Source organism: Falco punctatus (assembly GCF_963210335.1).
Source record: "Falco punctatus genome assembly, chromosome: 4".
Classification (NCBI taxonomy): domain Eukaryota; kingdom Metazoa; phylum Chordata; class Aves; order Falconiformes; family Falconidae; genus Falco; species Falco punctatus.
Window position 1 is genome coordinate 37,704,035 of NC_137583.1, and position 27,611 is coordinate 37,731,645.

The following is a 27,611-nucleotide window of genomic DNA, read 5'->3' on the forward strand; positions in this document are numbered from 1 at the left end:
TTTGCAGGCAAATGCCCACACACACACACACTTCATTAAACCAGACGTTCAATATTCTTTTATAATACTTTATTTAAAAACAGAAAACATTATAAATAAGAGGATTGATTACAACAATTGTGAAGTTCTCATGAATTTCCCCAATGCCAGATGCTTAAATAACACTGCAGACAGGAGCCGAGCAGGCAGCCTCTCCCTGCAAGGAGAGCAGGGCAGGGCCCTGGCTCTGCTTCACCCGGGCAAGCAGCACACCCAGCACTGCCCCCTGCTCCTGGGCCTCATCGCTTGCCTGGAAATGAAGGGTTTACTTTCTGTCACCTGCAGCATTCATCATCGCCAGTATCCTCCTCCTATTTAGCTTGCTGAGACAATGAAGTCTGAGCATTCTCGGTCTGAGGTCCAGACCCAGATGCGGATGAGTAGTGGATGTGGGGCTGCCAGCTGAGAGTTGAAGGGGACGGACTCTCGCAAGCAGCAAGCTGTTCTGGTCCCAACGCAAAATGGTGGGCCAGATGCAAAGTGATGAGCACGCTCTTCTCATCCAGGAAGGCAGATCAGCTGCCCGTGTAAGGTTTGGATTGCTCGGAACATGTTTATCCTGCACAGAGGAATACACTCCAAAAGCTCCTGAACTAGCTTGGTAAGCCCCGTGGCCTCACGTCATGTGGATGGATCAGCTGAGGTCCAGACACATCCCATCTGTATTCACAGGGTGCTGCCACCCATCAGCCACGCAGAGCCTCAGAGCCACCGCACAAAGGCGGCTCCCCAAGCCAGGCGGCCTTGCACTGCCAGCTTGGGGGTGTCTGCTCTGCATCCCCTGCAGCTTCCACTCTGTGCGGGCAGTGAGTCTGGCTGGAGAGCAAGTGCTCTCTGCCACCAGGTCCAAAAAAGCTGGCACACAGCAGGTCAGGTGTCTGACTCCATGAGCAGGCAACCATCTGTAACCACAGAGGGCTCAGGCACCCCCCAAAAAGCAAAGGGACTGCTGAACAGTCCCTGAATAGGGTTGCTCCGGAACAGAGACAATGTGGGACTGCAAATCTCCAAATTCACTGAAAAGATTTGAGTTATGGTGTCTCTAGCTCAGTGTAACAGGATGATAGGACAAGAGACAATGGGCATGAACTGAAACACATGAAATTCTGTCTGAAGAGCAGGGAACACTTTTTTACTGTGAGGGCAGCCAAGCACTGGCACAGGCTGTCCAAGATGGTGGAGTCTCCATCCCGAGAGATATTAAAAAACCATCTGGACATAGTTCTGGGCAACCAGCTTTGGGTGGCCCTGCTTGAGCAGAAGGCTGGACCAGATGAGCTTAGAGAGGCCCCTTCAAACCTCCACCAGTTTGTGATTCTGTGACGGTGTGATCACCAGGTCCAAGCACAAGGAGTAAATCACTAAGGGGTTGAGTTCAGCAGGAAGATGGTGTTGTGGAAGCAGGATCAGGCAGCACAGAGCAGAAGGAAAGCAACTCATTATCTGCATGATGACAAAGCAGGAGATTTTCCTGCCTTACGCTCCCAAGAGTGTAAGTCAACATATGGATTATACATATGGGCAACACTCTTTCTGTGGGCCTGACGGTATATTCACATGTGCCAGCAGAACAAGGCACAATCCAGCTGCAGGATCAGGGAAAACTCCCAAAACCATAACCAGAGCCTTCAGTGCAGCATAATTACTGAGATTTCCTTTCAGCATTGTCACATGCTATTCTGGTTAGGAAAGGAAAGTATTTCTCAAAGGCAGAATTTCTATCTAGGATGGGTTTTGCATATAGTGAATCACATTTTCCTTTACACAACCCATGCCTATGTAAAGAGGCATATTGAGTGTTGTGCCAGCACTGGGAACCATAAGGTGGAAGAAATAATAATAAGGAAATGCAGCATTAAAAAAAAAGTCTGCAAGATTACAGTCTTTGAATGATGGCTGCCAAAGACTGCTTGCTGACTGCCATAAGGGATGTGTGGTAGGAATCAGCGAAGATCTGAAATCTTTAACTACTTCTCATCCAAGGACTGATACGGATAATACGGATCTGAGGATAAAGCAGAGCCATAGCCTCACCAGCAGCCTCTCCCCTGAGGAAATGCCTGGGCTAGGACAGTCTGCACTGCTGTGGAAGATGATGCTGATCCCAACTTCTAATTAGAGAGATGACATAAGGTCAAATGTTCCTGAGCAGGATGTCTGCAAAGTTGTTGTACTGTCTCTGCGCAGAATCGGAAAAGGGTGGGGGAAGACTATTTCACAGCAGTGACTGGAAAGGAAGACGAGAGACATGGCAGATATCCAGCAGAAGAAACTCATAGGCTCAGATACCATCATGGGCCAGGAGAATGCCGAGTATGAGAAACAGTAAGGCAGCTCAGGCACCAGTTCTGCGTGGCACAGGAGAACTGCAGCCAGAAGAGTCTGTCATTTCCCAGCTGGGCTACTCAAGGTCCTCTGTGTTGCGGATGAATCAGGCTCTTGGGTTTGAAGAGAAGCTTTTTCTCAGTTTGACATTTCACCATCCCTGGAGTCAGTATCAGCCTTTAGTAAACAGACCCTAGACTGGAACATCTAATATGTTTGGCAGGTTCCCAATAGGAAGGCCACATTTGCTGGTTTTTATGGCTCTGTGCTGTCTCTGGGGCTTTCGGGTCACTTGATCCCAAAGGACAGCCACGATTAGGACCATCATGAGCTGTCTGGTCTCACAGAAAGATTTTAAAAGCCAGGATATTAGGAACATTATTTTCACGAGACCAAAAATAATAAAGTTTCTCAGAGTGTTTAGTAAACCAAACTATGCAGGCGTGGGAGGAAGCAGGGGGAATATCATTTAGTAGCTGCAGTGGAAACATGAGAGGGAGGTAAAGTGTAAATCTGCTCTGCTGAGTGCCAGGTAAGGATGGGTCTCCACGACTCTGACTTAAGCTGAAGTCAGAAATTTTATTTTGACCATTCATCCACTAAACGGATCACAACCTGGATTGTTCACAGCTGGAGTGGACAGAAACACTTGGGCGCTGATATTCCAAGAGAGGAAATACTGTATTTGTACCTGAGTTTTAAATACTATTAAAGAAGAATGAAGATCTCTCCAGTTCCAGCAGCCAGTGATGTCCTACCCAGAGCCTGCAGTGGCAGATGGCAGAGCAGGGCTTTTGCCATGCTGGCTTTCTTCAGCGATGTGCCCTTCTTCCCTGGATCGAGGTCATAGGACATAGTCTTTGGGTAGCAGTGCCCATGTAATACTGCCTCCCTTCCTGATGTCCTTAAGAAAACTGTAAGACCTTGGCAGCTCCTGTGTTTGCCTGCTCAGGAATTATCTGGAACAAGCACCTGCCTACAGAGCTTCATTTCCTCCTGATCAAGCTATCACTGAAGGGGCAGTGGCTGCACCATGAGAGGCTTTTAGCAGCTACAAAACCCCCAAATATAGCTGGCAGGGATGTCTTAAATCAGTGGGGCCATATCCCCTTCTCTTCTATGACAGCTTCAAGTACACGGATGAGACGTAGGGCTGGGGTAGGAAACTCTTATCCTGCCAGTGGAAGTGCTGACTGAAGGCTACTAAAGCCCAGGGCACCTGGCCACGGCTCCTTGCCTTGCCTCCACCTGCTCCCACCGGAATACACAGGCAGCCCTCCAGAGAAGGGCCGAGCACTGCAGCCACAACACCTCCTCCTCTTCCTCCTCCATCCTCGCTTCCTTGGACAGGCAGAGGAAGAGGGGCCCAGATCCAGCACAGCTCTCACCTGCCAGTTACTGCAGTCACTTTGGGCACACAACACAGCAGCAGGGTACAATGACACGACATCATTGTTTCAGCTGGGGCAAGAGGAGCTAGCAGGCCTGGAGAAAGCGGACTTCGGAGTAACAACTGTATGTAAATTATCTACACAACAACAAAGCACCCAGTGGGACATCACACTCCTGTGCACTGTCCCCAGGACAGGGAATAGAGGACTCACACCAGTATAAGCACACCTTCAGACCAGGACACCGACACGCTGAGCACTGCTGCACTGTGGAGGTAGTATCCAAAGCGAGAAAACTCTCCTAAGGGAAATATGTCTATAGTTTCAGGGACAGAATTGGCTTTAAATGCCTCATATCTGAGATATGAGATTTTAAAGCTCCTTGACTATCAGAAAGTGCAAAAGATGAGGCCCCACACGAGGAGGCTCCCACCTGGGCCCTGAGACCAGGGCGATGTACTGACCCTGTAAGGGAGCGCGGCACACGCTTCCCTGAGCTGGCTGAGCTGCGTAGCAAGTCGGGCTGCTACAGCCCTTTGGCAGACCCAGCAGCCAGAGCTGGGCTCAGCAAAGGTGCGTTTGCCTTACACTGCGACTAAGCAAGGAGCCCTGAGCCCTGGCACAGCCCAGAGCTCTCAGCTGCCACTGGGCAGCTGAGCAGTCTGGGGTCTGAGGCTTAGGCGCTCTGCACTTCAGTTTTGGTGTCAGCTCTGGGCTCAGCCCTCCCCAAAACAATATTTGCTTTTGAAAAAATGTAGATGAGACCCTATATGCACAAATGTACAACAGTCTGTGTTTCTGGGCCTCCAGCCCTGCTGTTTGTACGCTTAACACCTCCTCTGGTGCTACAGCGGCAGTGAATCCAAGCCCACCCAAAAGGAAAAGAATAAACATCCTATGATCCCAGATAACCCCGCTGTACAGTTTTTTCAGTGTATGACTCTACAAGCTGATCCTCCACCTTGGTTTTGATCAGCTGCTTTGAAGGCTGAAGCATTAAAGGTCCAAAATACCCTTTGGCAGAACGCACCTCATCACTGTGGCTTTGAACCACCTGAAGGGCTGTTTTAATACAGCCCTCTGAGCTTACATGCAAGGAGATAATATATCATCAAACCATTCAGGAGGTTCTTCCTTGATTACACTAAATGCTGGTTTCATGAGGCACTGATGGATTTAACCTTTTGCTTCAAAAACAATCATTTGCATATTACACAAACACAGTGTAGGGGAAAAGGAAAGTTGAAAAATAATGTTTAAAAATACTTGCCTTTAAAAATTCAGCTGCTCCCATGTTACCAAAATCTAATTAAAGGGATCTAGCAGCTGCTGGCTCTAAGATGCCTTTGGTCCGAAAGCATCAGGATTCAGTATGTTCTCCTGACTGTCTCTCAAGCTCTTTTGCGGTCTTTAGTCCTGCTTCTCTCCTTTGTGTTTCCAAGGGTAGATTAGCTCTCCAAGGAACAGCTTCTTGCAGAGAGATGTCCAGGAATCCTTAGGGTAACAGCTGTAGGTTGGCAGCCTGTATGTCTGTACCACACTGCTATATGACAGAGGGTTGATCTATGAGAAAAAAGAGGGATAGCAACAATTAAAATGTGTTGTAGTAAGAAACACAGGCAGCTGAGGAGGGCAAGTGCAACTTTTGCATAGCACTGGCCTCTGTTAAAACATCAATACTGCTACTCACAGGGTGTAAGAATCCCTCTCTGGCTAGCTAAAGCTGTGTAGCCTTCTACAACATCCTGAAACATTAGCAAATCAAGCTTGGCAGGGAGTATTATTAGAATCGTTTTCAAGCAGAGATGCAGACGCAAGCACCACTAGGATTTGAGAGTGATGCTCATTACACAAGGGTGTAGAACTGTTGCCTCATTGTGTTAGGAGGTTGCAGTGGCTGGAGGGATGGGAGGCTCTCGCTGCAGACAGCAATACTCCGTTGGGGGTGCCCTGCAACTCTCAGGAACTCCTCTACAATGTGCCAGTCAAGCTGTATATTTTAGGACCCTGCTGCTTTAATGTGCTAAGCCCTCAGCCCACAGCTATAGTTTAAGCTACACCCGATATCACCTGATACCTACCCAGTGGAACAAAGTCCTAGCAGAATGGGATGCATAGCACACAATGCCACGCAGAGCTGCTCATCACCATTTTAAGTCTCCTTGGCTGAGTTCACCTTTTAAAATTTTGTTTCAATCAACATCCCAAGAATGACCATGTCTGGAGTCTCTGCCTGCAGAAGCTTGTGGCCTCTCATTATGGTCACAAAGTTGCTGTACTGACCTTCTGAAGATGGGGGAGGCAGACAGACATGTTAACTGGACGAGCGGAGACAGAAGGATTTTAGACCTTGTAAAAAATCTCATTCCAGGGTAGAGAGATAGGTGAAGTCTGGAGGATTGATCCAGTCTGGCCAAGATCTGATGCATGAAAAGGATGCACAGCAATAGATTGTCTCCAAAAGAGTAAAGAGATGACACAGAAATGGTGGGTCTCAGAAAACAGACAAGAAATGTCGAGGTGAAACTTACAGAGCTAGAGGAAGCTTGGACAGTGGGGAGAAATGGAAGGATATCCTTCTCTAGTGAAAGGGTCCAGATATGCTGGAATCAACCAAGCAGCTGCATGAAAGGAGACTATAATTCACAGTAGAAAATCCAGCCACAGAAAGGAGAGAGACAGCAAAACCCATGCAGACAGTCACTACTTTGTCAAAAGCTGAATATTTCTTTTGTCCACTGAAGAACAACCAGTTTTCTGGGAGTTTGCCTGTACCACCAGTTTGCTTCAGCTGTCTGGTGCTCATGCAGTAGTGGGGGATGAACTCAGAGTGCCTGCAAAGATGGAGCTCTTGGAAAGGGTGATTAACCAATGAGTTCATTACAATTAATCCTGGAGACCTTTGTCAAATTCCTTTCGAAGCACAACATTGTTGAGGCAGAAGGATAAAACACCTGTACACAGAAGCATCCCTGTGAAGTTCAGGAAAAAGGCCAGGGCAGCAGTTGCACGGGCTGAGGGAAGCCAAAGAACAGCCAGCCCCAGAGTGGTCCAGCTGTGGGATGCTGACTCGTTAGCAGATATAAATGCATCCCAAACAGAGTCACAGGAAGCTAGTTCTTAACACAATCAAAATTGGTACCAGAAACAGAAGAGCGGTGCTCGTACCACCTGAGGTATGTCTAACCCAAATTCATGCAGCTCATATTTCAAACCCATTCTACAGCCTAAAGGCCAAGGATCGACCACAGCATTTATGGGATGTTCTGCATGACTAAAACCAATCTCATCGCATTGCAGTCATAGAGAGTTAGCTAAAGAAAAAAGAAAAAATAGGGGGGGAAAAAAAAGACCAAAGAGCCCTGCCCCCAAAACAAACAACAGTAAAACCTGAGTAACTGTTTCTGCCTATTTCCTCAGCTGTAGGCAAACCAGTATGTTTTAAGTGAAAATATGCTGGGGGAGAATAGGAACTGCTGCTATACCAGGGAGATACACAGTGTATGTTCCTTTGACTATTAGCTATGTGGGCTGGAAGGTTTGGACACAACATTTCTCGTTGAAAATCAACCCAAGGCAGAGTGGTGATACCGAGCGGTAACACTTGCCTACTGAGAAATAACAAGAGATGGTTTTACGTCCAGAACAAGACATGTATCTGCCTCTCCTATCATAAATGGAAACAAACAAGCAAAACAAAAGCAAACGTTTATTAGTGAAGTGGCAATACGAGTTCCTTTTATGCAATTTCTGTAGTCCAAAGCTATAATATACCCTGATATAATAGACATCCTTTGTTTCATAATGGAGCGGTTCCCTTTTCCCTTCCTCTTTTGCTTAACCCTTTTCTCAAAGCAATTGCTGTGAAAGATGACATTTCTAGCAGAAGTTACACACAGATGAATCAAACTCACCCTGTCTTCTCACTGGGCTATCAGCTATCATTGAGCCACAATGTCAGAAATATTTCTTCTTGTGCACCAAAGTAAATGATTTTAAACAGTAATGAAAACACTGAACTATGTATTTTTTAGTAGAAAGAAGAAAATTAAGTAACAAATGGAATGGAAATATCATCCCCCACCCTCTGCTTGCCTGAGTCTGGAATTTGCATTCCAGTGACACTATCTTAAAAATAAAAAATAATCACTTGGCTGAACCACAAGCTGAACGCGAACGCTCAAAACCAGCATTACTGGTTTCTAATCCATTACCAGTGCCCCAAAGGACAGCTGTGAATGTATCAGTCACCTATAGCTTAAATTATTCTGGGCATAGTTATATGCATAAAGCTTTACTTCCATCAAGTGTGGCTCCAGAGGGCTACCATACGGTGAGGGGACAAAGCCGCTGCCAAATTTCTAGAAAAGAATATCATCACCGACCATAAATAAGAATTCTAGCACGTCACTTAAAAATAGGCTTTTTAGATTGTCCTCTCAAAAGGCCTATCAGAAAGTGGTATATTCAGCAGGATTTCTGACACAAGCCCATTTTCCATTTCCACCAGCACAAAGAGCAAAGTGCCTTTACTGACTCTCTGCTCATTATTATTTGAACAGAAGGTCAAAAGAGATATCCGCTAAAGCACTTCCACCTCTTGATATGATGACTTATGCTATATTCTAGATAGCAAAAGGATCTTTCTGCAGTGGTCCAAGGAAAATCCATCATATCCATATGACCCAATGACTCTGCTCTCTAAGGCGTGATCTTTCTCCTCTGGAGAAGCAATCTACCATCTCATAAACACACTGATGACGAATTCTCCACCCAGCAGCACCTGTGCCCCATCTCTGCTGTCTGGTTTCCTTTTTATGGAGTCCTCTGGTCACAGAAAATGACAGATTTTGGTCCTTATACCACTGCCCTACCAAAAGACAGGAACTGGGAACAGTATGCTTAGGAAATGCTAGTTTTGCCCTAGAAGACATCTGTTTAAGGGATTCTCTTATGAATTGCTGCTAGCTGGTGTGCTGATTCTGTGCTAATTTGAACTCTGCTGAAATAGGGCTGGGGCTGGACCGGTGATGGAAAAAGCAAAAGAACTGGAAAGCCACAGTCAATTCCTTCCCACACACTCTCTTAGCACCCAAGTGTTTTTCATAAATTCTGTACGCCACTTGCAGACTCTCCTCCTAGGATGCAAAGAGCAAGAAAAGCGACCCTGTGATATGGCAGTACTTGCACAAAGTCATGGAAATGGAAATTTCACAATCATTCCTGAAAGCATAACAGAGAACTTCACTGCTACCATTACATCATTTCTTTCCAGAAAAAAATGTTCCTTTAGTATCTCTGACAACAGAGCATAGAAATGCGAGGTTACAAAAGCACAGGTAAGCTTTTCCTATACACCTTGCCAGAGCAACTCAGGAGAATAACAGGAGGCCCTTCCTTCTTGTCTCACCCACACAATCACCTTGCCAGCATCACGGAGCAGCTAAGGCTTTTCACCACATCTGACAGGGAAGACCTTTTACTAGTCCTTCATTCTGGATGGTTTAACTGCCTTCTTTTGCTTCTCTCAGTGTCCCACAGTTATTAAGGTGAGGTTGCACAGAGCCAGGAAGTGAGGTGATAATGACACGAAGCCTTAATTCCACAAGTAACAGAGCTCCATGTTTCGCCTGTCTTTCCCATTTCAGTTCACACCATACAGGACACTGTATTTTCTCTAAACTGAGGACTCAAGCAGGATATTAGAAAGAACAGAAGCAGCAGCCACTCATCGCAATGTGAAAGGTATTTCCCTTGTTTCAGCATTTTACAGCTGAAATTTAAGTGGGGCCTTTTGGTGGGACCAGTTTGAGAATTGCTACAGAAAACAGAAGGACCCTGGGGTCAGTCCGAAGGGAAGCCTGCAGCTGAAAACATCAAGAAGGGCACACGTGCCTACCTGCATGAGGAGTCGAAGAGGTTTTCCATCCTGCTGCTCAAGGACTCTGAACTTCACACCAGCTGAAAAGAAACAAAACAAGGAAATCAGATCCACGCTTGGAGAAAAGACCGTGCCACGTGCTGCTCAGCTCTGTTGGCTGAGCACTGATTTCCTAGAAACGGAGTCTTCAACCTTTTGTGATTTATGAACCCTTACACATTTTCAACAGGAAGCACAGATTCTCTCTATAGTGGTTTTAAGCACGATGACAATGTGTTTCTCTTAGCTCCACTAAAAGCAGCCGCCAGCCCTCTGACTTCCAGCTTGAAAACACAGTCCTAAAGCAAGCACAAAGCCTAGAAATCAGGCAGACTGACCCGATAATGACAAAAGGATTGGAAGAATCTTTCTCTTTTCCCAAACTTCCATCAGAATGGGAACTCCATGTTAACAGCAAGCAGAACTCACCTTTAATTTGTGCTCATGTGGATACAGCACACGTGCAAATCTCTCCCCCTTTCAGAATAAGGGAGGAAAGTGGCTGGCCTAGAGGCATTAAAGTATTTTAAAGCAATCGCTGCCTATTAATCCCAGCATTCATATGTTTTTAACGTACTACAAACCCCATCAAACCTGCCACTTTTATATTTCCTCTTGGATTTGCTACATTCCCAACACTGTAAAGAAAGATGCTGGATTCCAACGGTGACATAGTGCACATAAAGACCTAATGCAATGTTTCCAACAAAGGTAACAACTAGGACTAGAGAAGCATTTTTCTTTGAAAGACCTCGAATCACCTCAAATCACAGAAATAAAACCAGCCAAGTGTGCCCCCATTATTCCTTTCTACAGGTAAGAAGATGAAGCAAGAGTAATGAAGTAATCTGCCACAGATCAAAGAGTGGCTCAGAAGTACAAATAGAAATAAAATTCTTCACCTGCTTAAGCCCACCACTACAGTATTTATGTGACCCGAGCACATTTAAAAGCCAAAACATTTGGTCTTTTTGTTCAAGCTTTGAATTAATTAGAATTATAGTTTACTCCTGGGAGAGCACACTCTTGTCTAGCATAGACCTCTGGTTTAAACTCTTTCCCCAAATCATAAAGCCTTTTCTGTACAGGACAGGAGGGATTAATCTACATTTTGCTGATTAAACATGGGCTTCCCCAATGGCTTCAAAAAGATGTTTGAGTCTTCTGGGCCTCAATAAGCAAATGTGCTGGATGACAAAAAGTGTTTAACATGATTCATTGAGTTTTGGCTAAGAAGAAGCAGTCTAAGTCATTCCAGGAACTACTTTTCAGGCAGGCAATTTGTCAGAGAGAAACAGGAACAAGCAGGCACTGAAGTTTCAGATACATGGTCAAGCACTCTTGAGTCTTACCCTAGGAACAGTCCATTAGATCAGAAAATGCTGCTTCTGTAGGTCATGGCCACACACTTCTCTTCTATAGATGCAAGCCAACAATCTTTTAATTAGACTATTTAACTGTTCAAAAGTCTTAAACTTCTAAGAAAACTTATGCACAAAAGGACTACAAATTTATTTTAGAATGATCTATAGATTACTACAGTGCTCAGGAGTCTGAGCAATTCACTTCACAGAAAAAGCTGGAAGGCTTGGTCTACTGCAGATCACTCTAGCAGAAAAGAGCCCGAAAAAATTCCGTGATTCAGCTCTGGAGTTGGCTAGTAGGGTTCTGCTTTTTCTGTACACAGGCACCATCGATGGCACAAGAGAGGTCAGGACATGAACCCATTTGCTTTCTTTCACATGACAGCACACTAAAGCAAGCTCACTGCTTGTCTGTATTCCAGTACTCATGGAGACACCACCACGACAGGTCTTACAGAACCATGACAAAACTTGCCCCAAAGTTTGTGCTGTGAGTATCAAGCAAAGGGGAAATAAGTACAGAGAAAATGAACTGACCTGTTCATGATCAAACAGCATGTTGGTAACTTGTGTGTGGGCAGAGTCTGAGACCCCTGAACCTCGCTGCTATACCTTACTTCACACTACAAATCGACATCACAGTGTACCCATCCCAGCCAAGGTGGCATCCCTCGACCCAGCACTGGGTGGACAGAACTTCTGCACACAGGACATCAACTTCGATATACGTGCAAAAGGCTTTTTAAAGTCTGAAGTATTTCACTCCAGATGTGTGGAAAGAAAATACAGACTTTGTTTTGGGTGTGTGGGTGGATCATTCACCTATCCTGGCCCAGGCTTCATCAGTGTAATGTTGTGTCAATTCAGAAACTGCGTCAAAGAACTTGGAGGCCAGATGCCACAACTGAACTGAATTGAACTTAAACACTACACTAACCCCTTGCTGACAGGAAAAGCTATCCATTCATGTTGGTAGAACTATCTTGATGGTGCCTGTAAAATCAGCTGCCGTAACATATGCCAGAGGATGTCTTATCCAAGTTCTGAGTCTGAAAAGGGAGGCAAAACCTAAGCAGTGAGGACATCAAGTGATGTGTACTCTCCGAAGTCCTTTGAATTTGATTCAACTGCTCCATCTGTTACCACTGCAATGACATTTTTTTGCATTGGGACAGGAACATGGGCTGCAGAAATTCTCCGAGATGCCTCTTCATCTAGCAAGCAGCATGGCATTGCAGCGTTCTCTTTCTTAAAATGTTTAAGAGAAGCAAACAAACAAACAAAGTCAGGTAACAAACTCAATTGAGAAAACAGTCCTCTGCCTGGGTGAAGGCTTATTTACCCTGCAGTAGGTAGCTGGCTGAACAAAACTGAGAAGAAGTAATCTAAGAGTGATGGGAATATATGGCTTTACATCTCTCAGCAGCAACAAGATTTTCTTCTGCCCTATGACCTGCTGTTTCCTCAGTCAGTTTTCTTCAGCAGCATCTCCTGCTCTCCAAAGACAGCCCTGAGAGGTTAAGAAGTTTCTGCCAGGAAATTCATAGGAACCTGCTGAAGGCACACACGGAAAAGCAAGAGTTGGTAACGTGGCTTAGCTATACCTCCCCAAAACTGAGCCTGGCACCGCTCCACCAGACAAAGCTGTTATGGGTTGCCTCAAGCTTCCTTTGCATTTGATGACTAGCCTGGGTTTAGTGACGATCAAACTCTTTATTAAATTTTAAATTCCTGCTGCATTCCCTTTAAATGGATGGGAGAGAATAACTTAGACATGCTTGATTTTAACTAGATTAACCATAGGTGTTGACAGTTAGACCCGTTCCAAAATGACCCTTTACTCTGGTGCCAACCATGGTTGATGGTTACCAAAACTGGAAAAACAATGACTTGTTTCAAAACGGTGACAGATTAGTTGCAAAAAGAGAACAATTATCTGAAATCTGCCCAGAGCTCAGAAATGAATCCAAACACCTCAGGTCAAGAGTTTGGTTAGTCAAGTCAGCACAGGACTGAAGCAGTTCCATTGATTCACAGCCACTGTGGATCCAGCCCTTTGAAACAGCAGATTTTCTAACTAGTTTTGTAATTTTTGTCATTTGGCTTGTTTCAGAGCCCAAACCCCCAAGGTTAAGAGCTTGTTTAACTCTCAGAAGTTTTACCTGACTTGGTACTCTAGAGCTGGAATCAAAAGATGAACTCATTATACAGTGCTTGTTTGGATGGCACTTTTAGTTGCCTTTTTTTTGCACTCCTGATTCTGTTTCAGCATCACATTTCTTTCCATTGACATCCTCATCCTGCTCCTTGCAGGAACTGGTTAACAGTACGGACATGCTCAACTGCATGACTTGAGCCTTGGGTTCTTTCCTGCCTGCCCCTGCCCCCATCATCTTTCCATTCAGACGCTACCCATTGAATCAATATTAAGTGCATAATGCAAAATCCTTGAACTTCTGCATGTGCAGCGCTGAAGTTCTTACCTGCGAGCCTGTAGGATCTGCAGAGCCGAAGGATGATTGAATAAAGAGGCAGAGAGTCAATCAGGTCAACCAGCAAGTGTATCAGGCCTTGCACAATCACCACCAGCAAACGGAGCTACAAAGAAACGGTTTAATAAGAAAATCTTGAACAGGAAATGCAACATTTGCAAATTCACGTGCTGATCTCCAATCTGACATTGTCGTGTGCTAAGCTAAAGCCTCCTAAAGTGCTTTTGATGTCTAGAAGTGCTGAGCATCCAGACCCTGCGTGACATTCCCTGACAATCTTAGCTTAAGGGTGTAACTGAAATAAACCTCCTACGGTTGCAGAGGCTGTGACCCACAAAGATGTGACAGCTATTTTGTTTTCAGTGGTTGCAGTCTAAAAAGGAGAAGTCAGGCTTCCACTTCCACTAAACTCCATCACGGCGTATCAGTGAATGTAAATTTTTCTCTCTCCAACAGTGAGCTGAAGTCTCTTATTTCTGCCTGAAGAAATCCCATGCAGAGCACCTAAGCAAGAGCAAAGCAGTCAGAAATGAGCTTCTTGCTCAGTGTTTTCTGTCCCCTGATCAAAGCACCTCCTTTTGTCAGACTGCATTTATTTTTGCTGCCAAGCTCATCTGAGAAGAGAGGGCTCAAAAAAAGAGATGCTGAAACCATGTGATGGCCACTCTCTGTGGAAAATTTTGTTCCAGGCAGGCCCCAGAGAGGACTGGTCATATTGGGGGAAGAAAAGAAAAATAAAAAAAGTCAAACCCTCTGACAAAGTCCGGCTGAAAGCATTTAACACAGTAAGTTAATTTCCTGGAGAAAAAAAAAAAAAAGTTCTGGATCTAACCAGAAGGGCCATCACCCCAGACATGGGATGGAATGATAAAAAAAAAAAGAGTTCTGAGTGAAAGAGAGGGGAACAGCTTGTCCCGCTGACCAAGATTTTCTGGAAATTCCCTTTGGAGAAACACAAACACATATCCTGAATTCCGCTTGCTTGGCCTACATGGGCTGTGTGAGAACCCTTCCTGGGACACCCAGACAAATATTATATTGTGGATGACAGTAAATGCCTTGGAAACCTTTTTTTATTATCTCAGAAGACAGTATACGACTAGCTTCAAGGGTTAAACCTTACCAGGGTAAACACCAAATAATACAGCGCAGTTGTAGGCAGGAGGAACAGCAGGATTGTAAACAGCAGAGTGCCAATAAATAACTAGGGGAAAAAAGAAACAAAAAACAATGGTTAGCAGAGCAATGGTAAAACAAACCAAAATAAAATAATAGGATACTGTGAGACAATGGAAGTTTGCAAGACTCCTTAATGTGGTGGGGTTTTTTTTATTCCCTATGTGAATGATGCCGTTGCCTTGAATATTTTCAGTACTACTTCTCTCACTGGGCCTTTTTAGAAGGCTCCCTATTATAGGAGTATGTTTGGAAAGATAAATAAGCTGGATCCTGACAGCATTTTTTCCTTTCCAGACAATATTCAAGATTTCCTATTTTAGGCCAGCTTCCTTAGGAAACAAGACTTACACGATCATGCCACTTGTCCAATCCCTATTACCATAAGTTTTAGAGCTATTGGTCAGTTTTTACCATAAAAATGTGGAAGGGTACAAAGCAGCAGAAATTTGGTAGGGAATTTTGTAGAGAAGTATTTCTGTTGCTTCTTCTTTTAGCAAAGAGGCACCTGGTGAAAAGCTGACAAAATTTGTTTAATAAACATTCCCAGCGGTAGCAGCTGGCTGGTCGGTCCAGCCACAGGACTTCTGCCTCTTGCTCAGTGGGAAACCAGGAGAGAGAAAGAAGCTGGAGTCACTGGCGTGGGGGGAGCAATATTCAGAGGATGAAGGAGAAAAATCCATAGGAAAGCAGGTGTCATTAGCTCCACTGCCCACAGAAAAAGTTATTTTTATTCTGGGCCGGCCCAGCTGGCCTAAGTCTGACTAATTCCAACTGGGAGAAATGCAGATTTATGACAAACAAGGACCTGACTCTACAATTTTCAGTCACTGCTTCCAAAACAGAGAGGCCACAGGAACACAGGGCACTGCCATTTCTGCAAAAAAGAGATCATGGCCACGGTATATTATGAAAGAAAATAACACAGACAGCCATGTCACAGAGGTGGATCAACATCCCAGTTTGATGTATGTAACCTGAAATAGATCATAACCCAATCCATTCTCTTCACAGCAGTTGTTTCTTCCCTCCTCTGTCACTCCACTGCAGTTGCTTAACATCTCCAAAAGTCTTTTAAGGTCTGCTTTGAATGTCTATTCCCTCCCAGGCCAACAACCTAATTCCCACTGGCCTCCAGAGCAGCAGGATGAAGCCTGAAGTGCCAAACCAATTCTCCTCAATGTACACAGGGACCAAGCCCTGATGCAAACCCTCTTCCTGGCACAGAGGCTTTTAATCACTAAAGAAACAGAAAAATAGCTCCTCCACTGTGGTGTAAGAAGCTCAAGGTTATCTGCTGTAATGGAGAGAGAGAGGCACTGGCCCTGGAAGTTACCAAATATTGTCATATTATTTTAGTCATGTTTGCTACCACCAGCGTGGAGCAGTTCAGGCTCTGCCGAACTTTTCGCTTGGCATTTCAGAAATTACAAAGAGCTTACAGCATTTGACAAAAAACCTGCCTCTGCTGCTTGAGAGAGAATGTGTGGGCCAGGCTCCAGCAGAACCTGAATGAAACAGGGCCTTTTAATAGAAACGCTGGCACGTCTGTTACTGTGGCAACACTGCTGGGCACCACTCTTTAAACTGCCTTCCTCCCCCCATACCCACTCCCATGCTCCAGGAGCTGCGAGCACCTGCAGCACCCACTGCAGTTCACCAGGGTGCCTTGGAGGTGCTCAGCAGAGCATGCAGAGAAGTGAAGGGGTGCCGCAGAGCAGCAGAGTCCAAGCATTCGGTTCTAAGAGCCACAGACACAGAGTGCTGGAGCATGCGTTTGTTCTGGGTACTGCAAAGCCTCCCATGGCTTCTCTCTTAGTCTTGGCTAAAGCAGAGTAGGATTGTAGTGCCCATGGGCAGCGTCCTGTGGCAAGCCCCTGGCATACAGTACTACCTGGTCCAAGTCATAGGAGCAGGAATCCACCCGCTGCCGGAGGACGTTCCACTTCTTCCCACGGAACAAGCGCCAGAGAGATGACAGGCCATAAATCTTCAGGCAGTAGAGCCTGAGTGAAGAGAAGATGCTGTGCGTCAGAGCTGCGAGCTCCCAAGCTTCAACACAAAACAGCTGTCAGCATTACACCCCTGCACCCACTCGCTCAGAGTGACAAAAGAAATCAACTTGAGAACGATGCAGAAAAAATACCAATTGCTCAGTCTTGTATTTGGGCTGGCCCCTGGCACGGGCAAAGGAGGCTACCGCAGACAGCTCTGGGCCACTGGTGGGCAGTGGCCATGCCGTGGGCCAGGGCTGCGGCAAGGCTCCTGATGGGGTGTCCCCTATGAGCAGCACCAATTGCCAGCTCCATGCCACCACCTTCCCTACAGCAAAAGCAGCAGCAAGCTTATTGCCCCGAGCTCGGCTCTGCCTCTTCAGTTCAGACCTGCCCTGTTCCCCTGACCGCACAGCCCTTCCACGCAGCCAGCGGCAAAGGTCTTACCCCTCACACCTGAGGCAATGCAATTCAGCTTTGCCTCCTCAGCACAGAGAAACAAGGGGGGGGACTGGAGACCCTGCACCTTCGTTAGTAGCCCACAGCTTCCAACATCCTGAAGAGTGGGGGAAGAGATCAACGAAATGGCTGGTGGCCCCTACTGCATCCTTTCCTTGGACTTTCATAACTTGATGCAATGACACTTGGAGCTACTTCCCTCCCAGAAAAATGGCAATGGTGAGAGAAGCTTGGGGTGATAAGGGGTGGGGAACAGACACAGCTATAGAATAAGGATGAGGAAGCAAGAGCCCCTGGGATGGAGGCACAATGAGCCCTGGGCAGCAGTGTCCAGCACACAGGGATGTAAAGAAAGGGGACACGGGCAATCTGTGGTGCAGAACAGAGCCTGAGAAAGCCTGATCTACAAAAGCCAGACTGGTTAACCAGCCTAGTTAGGGTGTGGAGACTGCTCAGATTTCAAGGCAGTGTTGTGAAAACAGAGGCAAGGAGTCTTATCCAAAAGAATAATGTGGTTTGAGGAAGAGCAACTGCTTCAAAAAACTGGCAGGGTGTCCCCAGACTGGCAGGCACAGCTCAGTGCACTAACTCCTAGGTAGGAGGGTGCCCTGGACAACTCGTCCAGGTTGCTGGTACACACTTGCCCCATGGTTCTGACTAAGACCACACACTCCCACACACACCCTGACATGACACCAAGCGATGGTGTTCCTGATGTAGCACCTGCCCCACCTTCCCCGGCTGCCTGCACACACATGCCCGCTCTCGTTTCACTGTGCGGTTTGTTTCAGAAGGGGATCTCAGGCTTCAACAGCACCTGAACCAGCAAATTCTTCCCCCAGCTGCAGGAACGCAAGGTGTTGTGGTGGCTATGTTGATGTGGGTGACAGCTATCCCTTCCTGACTCTCCACAGGGGGATTCTGGCACAGCAGGGGCACTTTGGTGCCACTGGCAAGATAACACTATAGCTGCTCTGTACTTCTAACCACCAGCTGAGACAGGTAGACTGACTCCCTGCAGCTCACAAGGGAAAAGCAATCAGCTGAGAAAATGTTTTTCCTATTTCCAGTCTCTGCACAATTAGAAGGAGCAAGGCCATTCCCCACAGACCAGAACAGAAATTCCAGTAATTAGGTGTTGGGAAAAGACTCCCCATTACTGATTTTGGGTATAAGGCCTATGCTCACAACAGACCGAATTCATAGATTTATCTCAATATTTCTAACTGTTCCCTAAACTACCCATAACTAAAGTTCTACTGTTCTGTTGTTTGCAATGTAAAGCCCTCTGCTCACAGCCTGGGGAGGAACGATGACCATTCTGTACTTTATAAGCCAAAAGTTCCTTCATTTGTTAGGTTGTCTCTCATCTCCTTGCAAGAGCAGATATTCTCCAGTGGCCTGTGTGACTCCTTGCTGCAGCATGTGTTAGTGGAGGGCAGGAACAGAACACATTGGTGGGCATCATTTGCACAGCAACTCTGACATGCCCTGGACATGCGCCAAAGCCCCCTGCACACCCACACACTCCCTCAGAGCCTCTGCCCAGCTCTCAGGCAATGGGGCTCTCCACTAGGTCCAGACAATGGCACCAGGATGGTGTCAGAGCCATGCCGTAACCCCAAACCTGCACCTGCACTCCACGATGCAGACAAGAACCTCTGAAGCAGGGCAGAGGCAGGGGCTTTGGGGCTTCTCCAGAAGTACAAGGGCTCCCCTTTCCTCCACTTCCCCTCAAAACTACAGGACAGAGGGCAACTGAAAAGAGTACTATAGAGTTGAAACAAAGGGAGTACTATAAGGTTGAAACAAAGGGATGGGGTGAACTGCTTTCTCGTCCCCTGCCTGTCATGTAGTTTTATTTTTCCAGGTCACTACCACAATAAATAAATACTTTAATGCAGGAGAACTGAAAGAGAGGTTGCTTGTACTGCTGTGGCCATCACTTCTACATGCATGAAATAAATTAATTGCTGGCTAAACTGTGAATTCAAGAGAACTACACCAGGATTGAATGCTCCACGAATTCAAGACACGGCCTGAGTGTTCAGTGGCCCTTCCCCCCAAACATACCCAAGACACAGCCTAGAAAGCTAAACCCACCTGGCTCCGTAGACATAGAAGCAGTAGATGTGGAAGGTCAGAAGTGCAATGATGTCAGAGAGGATGCAGAGAGCCATGGTCAGGCCCAGACAAGCTGACAGACCGACATACCAAAGGATCATCTCAATGAAAGGGGACATCAGGTGAATGTAGCCTAGTGGACATTGCAGAGTGTCAGTATTTGACCGAGGCACCTTCCCCTTAACACTTTCAAAAGACCGATTCGCCCCACCCTAGAACATTGCTCCAGAAATCATAGCCCCCGAAACATGGAAGTAAAACTGGAAAATTCCTTTAGATGCCATCTTCTGTTTAGGAGGGCAAAAATTCTCTTTCACCCCAGGTTTCTGTGCAGGTGTAGCAGCTCTGGGAGGAAGCGGGGGACATGCTTAGTTTGAACAGAGCAGTCATCTCGCTTCGCATGTGATTTGCTTTTCTAGATTTGTGCCCAAGTTCCTAATTACACTTTTAGCTGCACACCTCAACCTTTACTGCAACTTTTTTCTTTTTCTTTTCTTGCTGTTCCCACAAAAGCCACCCCTCATGGCTTTTGTAAAATAAAAAGTGTGGAGGCAAACAGCCTCTTTCATCACTACAGCGGAGCAAAGTCACAGAAACAAGACCAAACTTAATTGGTGAGCAAAGTATATCAGTATAATAACTAAGGATGTCCATCATGACTGTACTCCTTCATCAAGACACTTATCAAGGACAGCAGGGGTGTGTTATTTCAAGGAGGGACTTGAAGTAAAAAATTGCACTGAACTGAAGTCAGCAATAGGACAGGGTTGGGATTTGCATCCCGAGAGCATGCTTCTCATCGCTATCCTGTCAGCTGCCTCTTACATGGAAAGACTACGAAACCCTACGTAAGGCCTAAAGCCTTCCCTTGGACACCCACCACTAATGGCATCAAGCAAGTAAGCTCCGCTGTGATTTGCACTTCTTGCAAAGCATCAATACTTTATTTAATATGCATGACTTCCTCATGTGGGCTTGAGTTCCCACAGCAGGAAGACTCACAGACAAGTTTGTACTTGTAGTAATGCATTTTGATTCATTATTCACCTCTAGGCAAACATTAAACACTCGGGAGGAAAGAAATGAAAAGGGAGGCTGAGAAATTAAACAATTGCACTTACTAATCCAAAGATGGATGTGGTAAAGGAAGAAGCGGCCCAAAACCTGATCCAAAGCTCGGTTCATTTTCAGTCCAGCTGGCGCTCCCATTAGCCACTGGAGCAGGTCCTGGAGCTCTTCAGCTACGTTCTACAAACACATGGAAGCAAGACACCTGAGTTAAAAGACTGCGACTGCACAGAATGGGTCCTGTGCACTGTACGTGCTGCCCCCCCCAAGTATTCTTAACACACCCTTCAATCTAATGGGGAAAAAAAAAAAAGTCCAAACAACTACTTTACAGACACCTAGTTAAATCAGAAACGCACCTTTATTGACTCTTTAGTGAATCCAAAGCTGAGGAAGCTGAACTGCTTAAGTGGTCTCAGTGCTGGGAACAGAACCCTAGTGTTTGATCGTGGCCAGCCCTGGCAGACTTGCACCGTATGACTCCTTGGTGCAATGAGAGCCCTTGAAATAAATGGCAAATGCTGGTGCACAAATCAACTTCTTTAGACAGTTGACTGAAAAGCCAAAACTGAGCAAGTAATCTAACTATGGGGAAGGCTGCCAGGATTTTAAAAGGGGGAAGATGGCAGTGCACTCATGGGCACAAAAAGTGAATTTTTACAAACAAATAACCTGTATGTGTTTACAGCAGAGTGGAAAACACCATTATATAAATAACACAATTATAAAAATGTAGTTCATACATGAACAAACTTTCTTGATATGCTGTGGTGTACTTGGCAAGGTAACCGTGCTGTGTAGCACTGACCTTGCCTACCACCATCGTGTCTCTCTGCAGGCTTTGTGGAGAGATCCCAGTCAAAAAGAAGCCATCTGAATTATTGAGAGAAAAGACTAATGGAGCTCATCCCCAAATCATTAAGGGCTTTGACTCACAATTTCTGGTGATTTAATCCCAGGCTGACATTATTTACTGACTTTCTGTCTCTACCCCACTACTCTGCCAGAGGTCCTCCCTGCAGCCGACAAGGGCAAAAGATGGGGTGGCTTTGCTCCTCAGTAGTTTGCACCTGACCTACTCACCCGAGCTGAAACCAGCAGTGAAGTCCATTTACCAGACTGAACTGAGGCAGCTGAGAATGGTAACCTCCAACAAAGAGGTGGGGAACATACATGGAAGAAGTGACCTCTCACACTGTCCTACACGAACAGAGATTGTGAGTAAAAGCCTTCTGCCTCTGAAAATCCCTCTTGGCCAGGTCCATGCAAGCAAACTGCACTGCAAATTGTGCCCACGTAGAAGAATGAAGAGCTGATGCACTGTAGCCTACTTTCCCCCTCACTCATATGGATAATCTCCACAAGGGGAAATTATTTCCAAGGAACGAATCCATTTTATTTATTAACCAAGAGGATCCTTGCGAGATGAGTTTGTAAACATTTACTTTTAGTGTAGTGGCAAAATTAATGGCTCCATCTTCAACTTATCCAAAAGGATTGCTCTTTCATTTCCTTCATTTTCCCTCTGTCTCACTGCAAGTCAGAACCGATTTGAAGCCATGGATCTTACCTCTGTGGCTGAGAAGTGTTAGCTCCTTTATAAATAGACTGGTTTTAATATTTAAAGTGTTGGACTGGTACCTTAGAAAAAGCATTTGGGGATTTTAATGAAATATTTAAATGCTTGAAAGCAGTCCTTCAGCAAGGCTGTTTTTCAGCACTGAATACTTCTGGAGGCTGCCAGTCCCAGAGCTGCTACTGAATTCTGACAGGGACACGCAGCTCTGGGAAGGTGCCCTAGCTTGCTGTTATTTAGCTGGGCAAGGCATTTCAAAATATAGTTCTAAGGCATAACCTTGCAGGTTGTTTTCCAGCCAGATATTTTAGGACTGTTCAATAGCAAGGTGACTGGGAGTCCAATTCTCCTGTTGCAGTCATGAATACCGAATGTGGCCAGTATTAATAAATAAGATAAAAGTGAAATGAAAGTGTTTCATAAAGGGTTGTGAGGACACGGCCAGGCTGGAGACTAAAGCTAACATGGTTTAGATGAGATCGCTGTGGAAATATTTTCCTTACTGGTTTCTTTCTTTCTTTCTAGTCTCCATATGCAGAGGATCTAATGGTGATGTGGCATTGATGGAGGAGGACACACAGCACACTGCAGGTGGGCACCGGGAAGCTCACTGCAAACATCCTGAGCGGAGCATCTAGTGCAAGTCAGCAAGCAGAGTCAAAGCACTCCCTGCCAGACACATCTGCCCTGTGTCTGGTGCAGGCGTTTGGGGCTATAAGTTATACTATTTTACAAAATGTCATCTAAGAATATTTTCCAGGAAGTGACCTCTCTGCTTGTTGTGCTTACGGATTAGCAGAATGTGATTGAATAGGAATTTACGTCCAATTATCTCCAAGTCCCAGTAACATTTTTGGAGGCACGATCTATGATAAATATTTAACTGTTTCAGAGAGATTACAGCTTAAGAAAAAGAGACATCAGCAAGGATGAAAGAGGTGAAAGACAAACGTAGCACCTTGAATCAGGTATTTCTGAAAGAAGGCTGTCTTGTGGAAGGCAAACTAAAGGACAACCATTGGGAAGCCTAGTGGGATTGAAAGGAAAGAGGAGGGTAGGAGCTGTGAGGGCACCTACGGAGAGATTATTCATATTTTCCATTTCTTGGATTCGAAAGCCTGCTCCAGAAATCAGTCCTTCATACTGCACATAGCTACTCGCCAGTTACTCCCTAGGTGTCTCTGAATCACATCTGCCTCATTTACTGACAAAAGCAACTTGTTATTACAGTCAGCGCAGTGCAGCTCATCAAGCTGTGAAAGTGGGAGCTGCAGTCAATGGTGTCTTGTGCATCATCAACAATTGCTAGCTAAGTGCTGATTTGAGAACCATTATATCAGGGGATGACTAATGATGGCTAGGGAACATGGCTTGATCCTCACGTCAGCAGCCTGAGCTAGTGACCCTGGCAGTTGCTGAGAGCCCAAACAAGCTACCTGCATCTGCTTATTTCCAGAGAGATATTTGCTAGGAAAAAAGATGAGCACTGTATCCAGTCCCCACACAGCTACGATTTTGTCATTACTAAAATCAATCAAACCAATAAAGTTATACATTATATAAGGCTAGTCTGTCGATATTAAAATAAATCGAATCAATAAGGTTAAAATAAGGTTATGTATATAACCCTACAATATATAATAAACTTATTGTAATACATATCATGTTCTATTTACTAACAGACACAGAGAAGTAAGGTCAATGCCATCATCAGATCTGGGGCACATATATAAAAAGCAGAACAGCAAGGAGCATCGGGAAAGGAAAAGTAACTCATTCTGCACATGGGAAAGTTTGCGTTACTGAACTTGGCAACACAAATGCACTTGAGAAAGCCCAAGTGATGGGAATAATGCATACCAGATGGACACTCAGCAGCAAAGAGGAAACCTACTGCTGAATGGCTAAGGGGAGCTTTTGCTGTCATACTGGAAAAGAAGTGGCGCTGGCTTGCACGCCACATGCTGAAGTCATTGGTATATTTTGGGATCACTCAGATCTGCATTTTTTAAGGCCTGCACATAATGCATATAAATCAATGACCACCGAAGGCAGTAAAAGGACAACTCCAAATGATTTTATGTCCACAATCTAATATGCTTGAAAGAAGAAAGTAAGGCTGGAAAGTAAGATGTCAATGTGGCCTGAACTGATAAGCTTGGAGAAGCAGAGAAGAAAGGCACCGACTGACTGCCAGGCCACCCACATACGGAGGAGTTAGCACTTCCAGGAAAGTAAGTAAACAGTTCTTGGAGATAGCAAGGTAATGAAGTCTGCACATGTAGGAGACATGGTGAAAATAACTGACACTATGACGCCTAAGTTGAGTGACAGATGAGCTAAATTACTGAAAGAGGAATGAACGACCAAGTCTCAGGAGCAAGCCTATCCAGGACAGGTGCTGGGATTGGATACACCTTGAGCACGGAGAGCGTCCATCTGCCAAAGACACTGGGCAGATGGAACCCCTCCTGGAGCCACCTGTGCAAACAGGAACGCAGCCAAAAGCCACTTCCTTGCAGACTTGTTAAGAAATCAGATTTCTAAGAGCTGGACACTTAAGTAATCCCATAGGGAGAGCTCTAGAGAACTTAAACTTCTCCAGCTAAAATATCTGTAAGAGAGAATACGACTTAGAAAAAAAATTTTAGTGCATAGCTCAAATACAAGAGCAAATGTATTGCAAGAATTGTGGTCCTTTCTACCCCACTGCTGTCTGCACCAATCCTTAAAAGTTTTACTATGAAAAATAACAAAAATAGCCGTGGATCATGATTATTGCTGTGCTGGGCACTCCATATGCTTTCTGAAAGTGCAGCATACAAGAATGATCAGAGACCTATAGCTTGTAACAGTTAAAAGATTAGACATGGACCAAGCAGATGACCGTCAAGGGAAATGTGAGCTCTTCCCAAGAAAGACAGCATAAGTAGGAGAAGTAAACTCCTGCTGGAATTCTCTAATCAGAATAAAATTCCTCCCAACCAAGAAGCTGGAGAAAGAGCAAAGACAGGATGTTCTCCAGCTGCTAGAAACCAAGGGAAAGATCCACCTTCCCTCCTAGAAATGAAAGGAAAGTGGGCAGAGAAAGGATTAGGCTGTGCAGCTGCACGGCAGCGCTCAACGTTGGCTGCACATTTCTTTCCAGGACACAGAAACTCTTAAAACCAAGCTAACTTCAGATTAGTGGTCTGGTCTCCAGCCTGTGAAGTACATTACATGTTCCTTACTGCCACTAAACAGATATATTGGAGCACTGCGCCTAAAATGAACCACCAGAAAAGCAGGACAGTATAAGTCATACTTGTTCTTCATGAATTTAAGTTGATGTCAAGAGATCTTAGTGGGCAAGTGGAGTTATGTTTGAGAAAATCACAGGAGGCAGCAAGTTTTCCTAGTTTACCATCTGTACAGCAGAGCTCTTGGAGAGGATTTCAGGTGTTTACATCCTGACTAGCTAATGCCTTTGGACTTCCCCACAAACTTCCTTTTCACAAACACAGCTGCACTGCTTATCAAGTTTGACTTTCAGCAATTTATCAGATTCAACCCAGGTTACAGCTTTTCCCCCCACACCCCAAATGCCCCATATAGCAACAACTTGAGAACATTTCCTGTCGACTCCAGAATAAAAGTATTCTGGCTTGATAACCACTCAATCTGCAGCTGCAGAGCTCTGTCCAAGCCATAATTGTTACTCTAGGACTGGAGCAGCCCTCTGGTAAACGTCTAATTACTATTCACTGCACATGCAAAGCAGAGCCATGTTCCTTTTGAGCAGCCTCAGCAGACTCGATTTGAAGATTTCACTGTTCTTGAGGAGACCTCATTTGCATGACTTCAGACAGGACTCTCTCTGAACACCTTGTGCATAAGGCATTGCCTCCTTACAACCCGAGGCACCAAGAGCTGGTCAGTACCCACAGCAGGTGAAAGAGAAATGGCTTTGGCCAGACTTACATCGGCCACGGGGATGAGGGTGTCAGCAAGGTGACCAATTCGGTTCTTTCTGTACAGCCAGGACATCAGCAGTATCCCCAGAGCCACATCAATCAGCAGAGAGACAAAGATGTTGGCTTTCCTACATGCAGGATAAAGAGAAACAGTGTTAGACAAAAAGGAAGGACATTGTTTAATGTTTCAATGGCAATTGTTGACCTCATTTACATAGCATCTTTAATGTCCCAGGGAACCAGGACAATTTACTGAAGAGGCACAGTACAGAGATCTTTTGACTTTCACTGGTGTGCTGCTACTTCTGTGGCCAAACACGGAGCCACTCAGCGCCTGCCACACCACAAAACCTTTTTTAGTAAGGGGAGTGAACAGCGGGACTGAAGCTACAAAGAGGAATGTTAGACGAAGTCTGTAGTACACATATAATTGGGGGGGATTTACCAATACTAAGGGCACCACCACTTGGAGCATCCACACTGAGATCAGTTGGCTTTCCAAGAGGTATACTTTAGTTGAACCACTAGTCATCGTAATTTAAAATAAGTGTTTCTGGGTACGTACACACACCCAGAAGGGCTGATGAACTGCCCCTTCACTGCTAGAGTTTCTGAATGAAATTCCATGACGTGAGTTATTCGGGAAATCAGATTAAACAATCACAGTTACTTCTGGCCTTCAAATCTGCTAATCTATTTTAAGTGTTCACTGGGAGTCTATTACTGCAGGATCAGAGAACCACACAGAACAAGACTCGCTGTGTAATGGCCGTAGGGCATTCAATATCTGTCTCAGATCTCTGCCTCTCCCTGTTCCACTCACTGTGCTGCATGTTTGCTTTTTCTGCTACACTGACTTGTTACTGCTGCTGGAGTTTCGTCTGCCGTTACTGCAAGAAAGAGTCCCCAAGTAAGTGGGTGAAAGAGGGGATTATTAAACTTTTCTGCTCTTACGGAAAGTGCACTGAATACTGATTGTAGAATTTGGTTAACAGCAGCATGTGTGAAAGCAATGAGCTTGTGGGAGTAACGATAGCAAAGCACTACACACACGGGTGCAGCACAAGCTTTCTGTGGGCAATATCCTGGTCACTTTTCCCAAGCAAGGGAAAAAGGCATGTATCTGGCAAAAGGCATAATTAATAAAAACAAAGTGCACAGTAAAGATCTGCAAACTAGCAGGGAGTAGAACGAGGAAGGCAACATGACATGGTGCAGTGAGGATGGACCCCACAGTACTGTGCGGGCAGAAGATCTGTGGTTTGGGTTCCCCAGAGGAGACAGGGCTAGAGCAGAGCTATGGATGACTTTATATGTACTCCATACCTCATTAGCTGAGACTCATTTTGAGCCTTCTTGTTGCTGCTGATGACCTGGAGGTGCTGCAGGCGATATCCCAGCTGTTCACAAGTTGAGAGTTTGCTCCATAAGAAAGACAAAGGCCAAAACTTCAGCACCCTGCAAAAACACGAAGGGATTTACTTTTGCCGCATAACTGGCTGTCCAGCGTACAAACTCCACATAAAACATTCAGTGGAAAGTTAAGGTTGTGCAACCAGAGACAGTGTCAACATATTGTCATTAAAGAATATTAGATGTTAACTACTCTCATAAAGTTTAAGAGAATTAAGGCAGCCTTTCCAGACCGAGACATTTAAAGCAGACAACCCAACCTATCATTTCCATTCTGTAAAACCACATGCCTCACTTGCTCTTTCAAGGAAGCCAGA

General features: G+C 45.3%; 1 protein-coding gene across 8 annotated transcripts in view; it reads right to left on the reverse strand.

The window, feature by feature from the left end:
- Positions 1-52: 52 nt before the first annotated feature.
- Positions 53-27,611, reverse strand: part of PIGQ (phosphatidylinositol glycan anchor biosynthesis class Q) — a 39,022-nt gene continuing 11,463 nt past the window's right edge. For 6 of the 8 annotated variants that reach the window (XM_080387376.1, XM_080387375.1, XM_080387374.1 and 3 more), the window contains exons 3-11: positions 27,208-27,339; positions 25,889-26,009; positions 20,406-20,532; positions 19,264-19,417; positions 16,602-16,713; positions 14,655-14,735; positions 13,523-13,637; positions 9,655-9,716; positions 53-5,318 (exon numbers count right to left, since the gene is read on the reverse strand). In XM_080387376.1, the coding sequence (XP_080243502.1) occupies positions 5,166-5,318; positions 9,655-9,716; positions 13,523-13,637; positions 14,655-14,735; positions 16,602-16,713; positions 19,264-19,417; positions 20,406-20,532; positions 25,889-26,009; positions 27,208-27,339 (1,057 nt within the window). In that variant the 3' untranslated portion in view covers positions 53-5,165. Of the gene's footprint in view, positions 5,319-5,836; positions 6,042-9,654; positions 9,717-13,522; positions 13,638-14,654; positions 14,736-16,601; positions 16,714-19,263; positions 19,418-20,405; positions 20,533-25,888; positions 26,010-27,207; positions 27,340-27,611 lie in introns of all 8 variants that reach the window. The other 2 variants (XR_013928108.1, XR_013928109.1) reach the window with 2 other exon arrangements.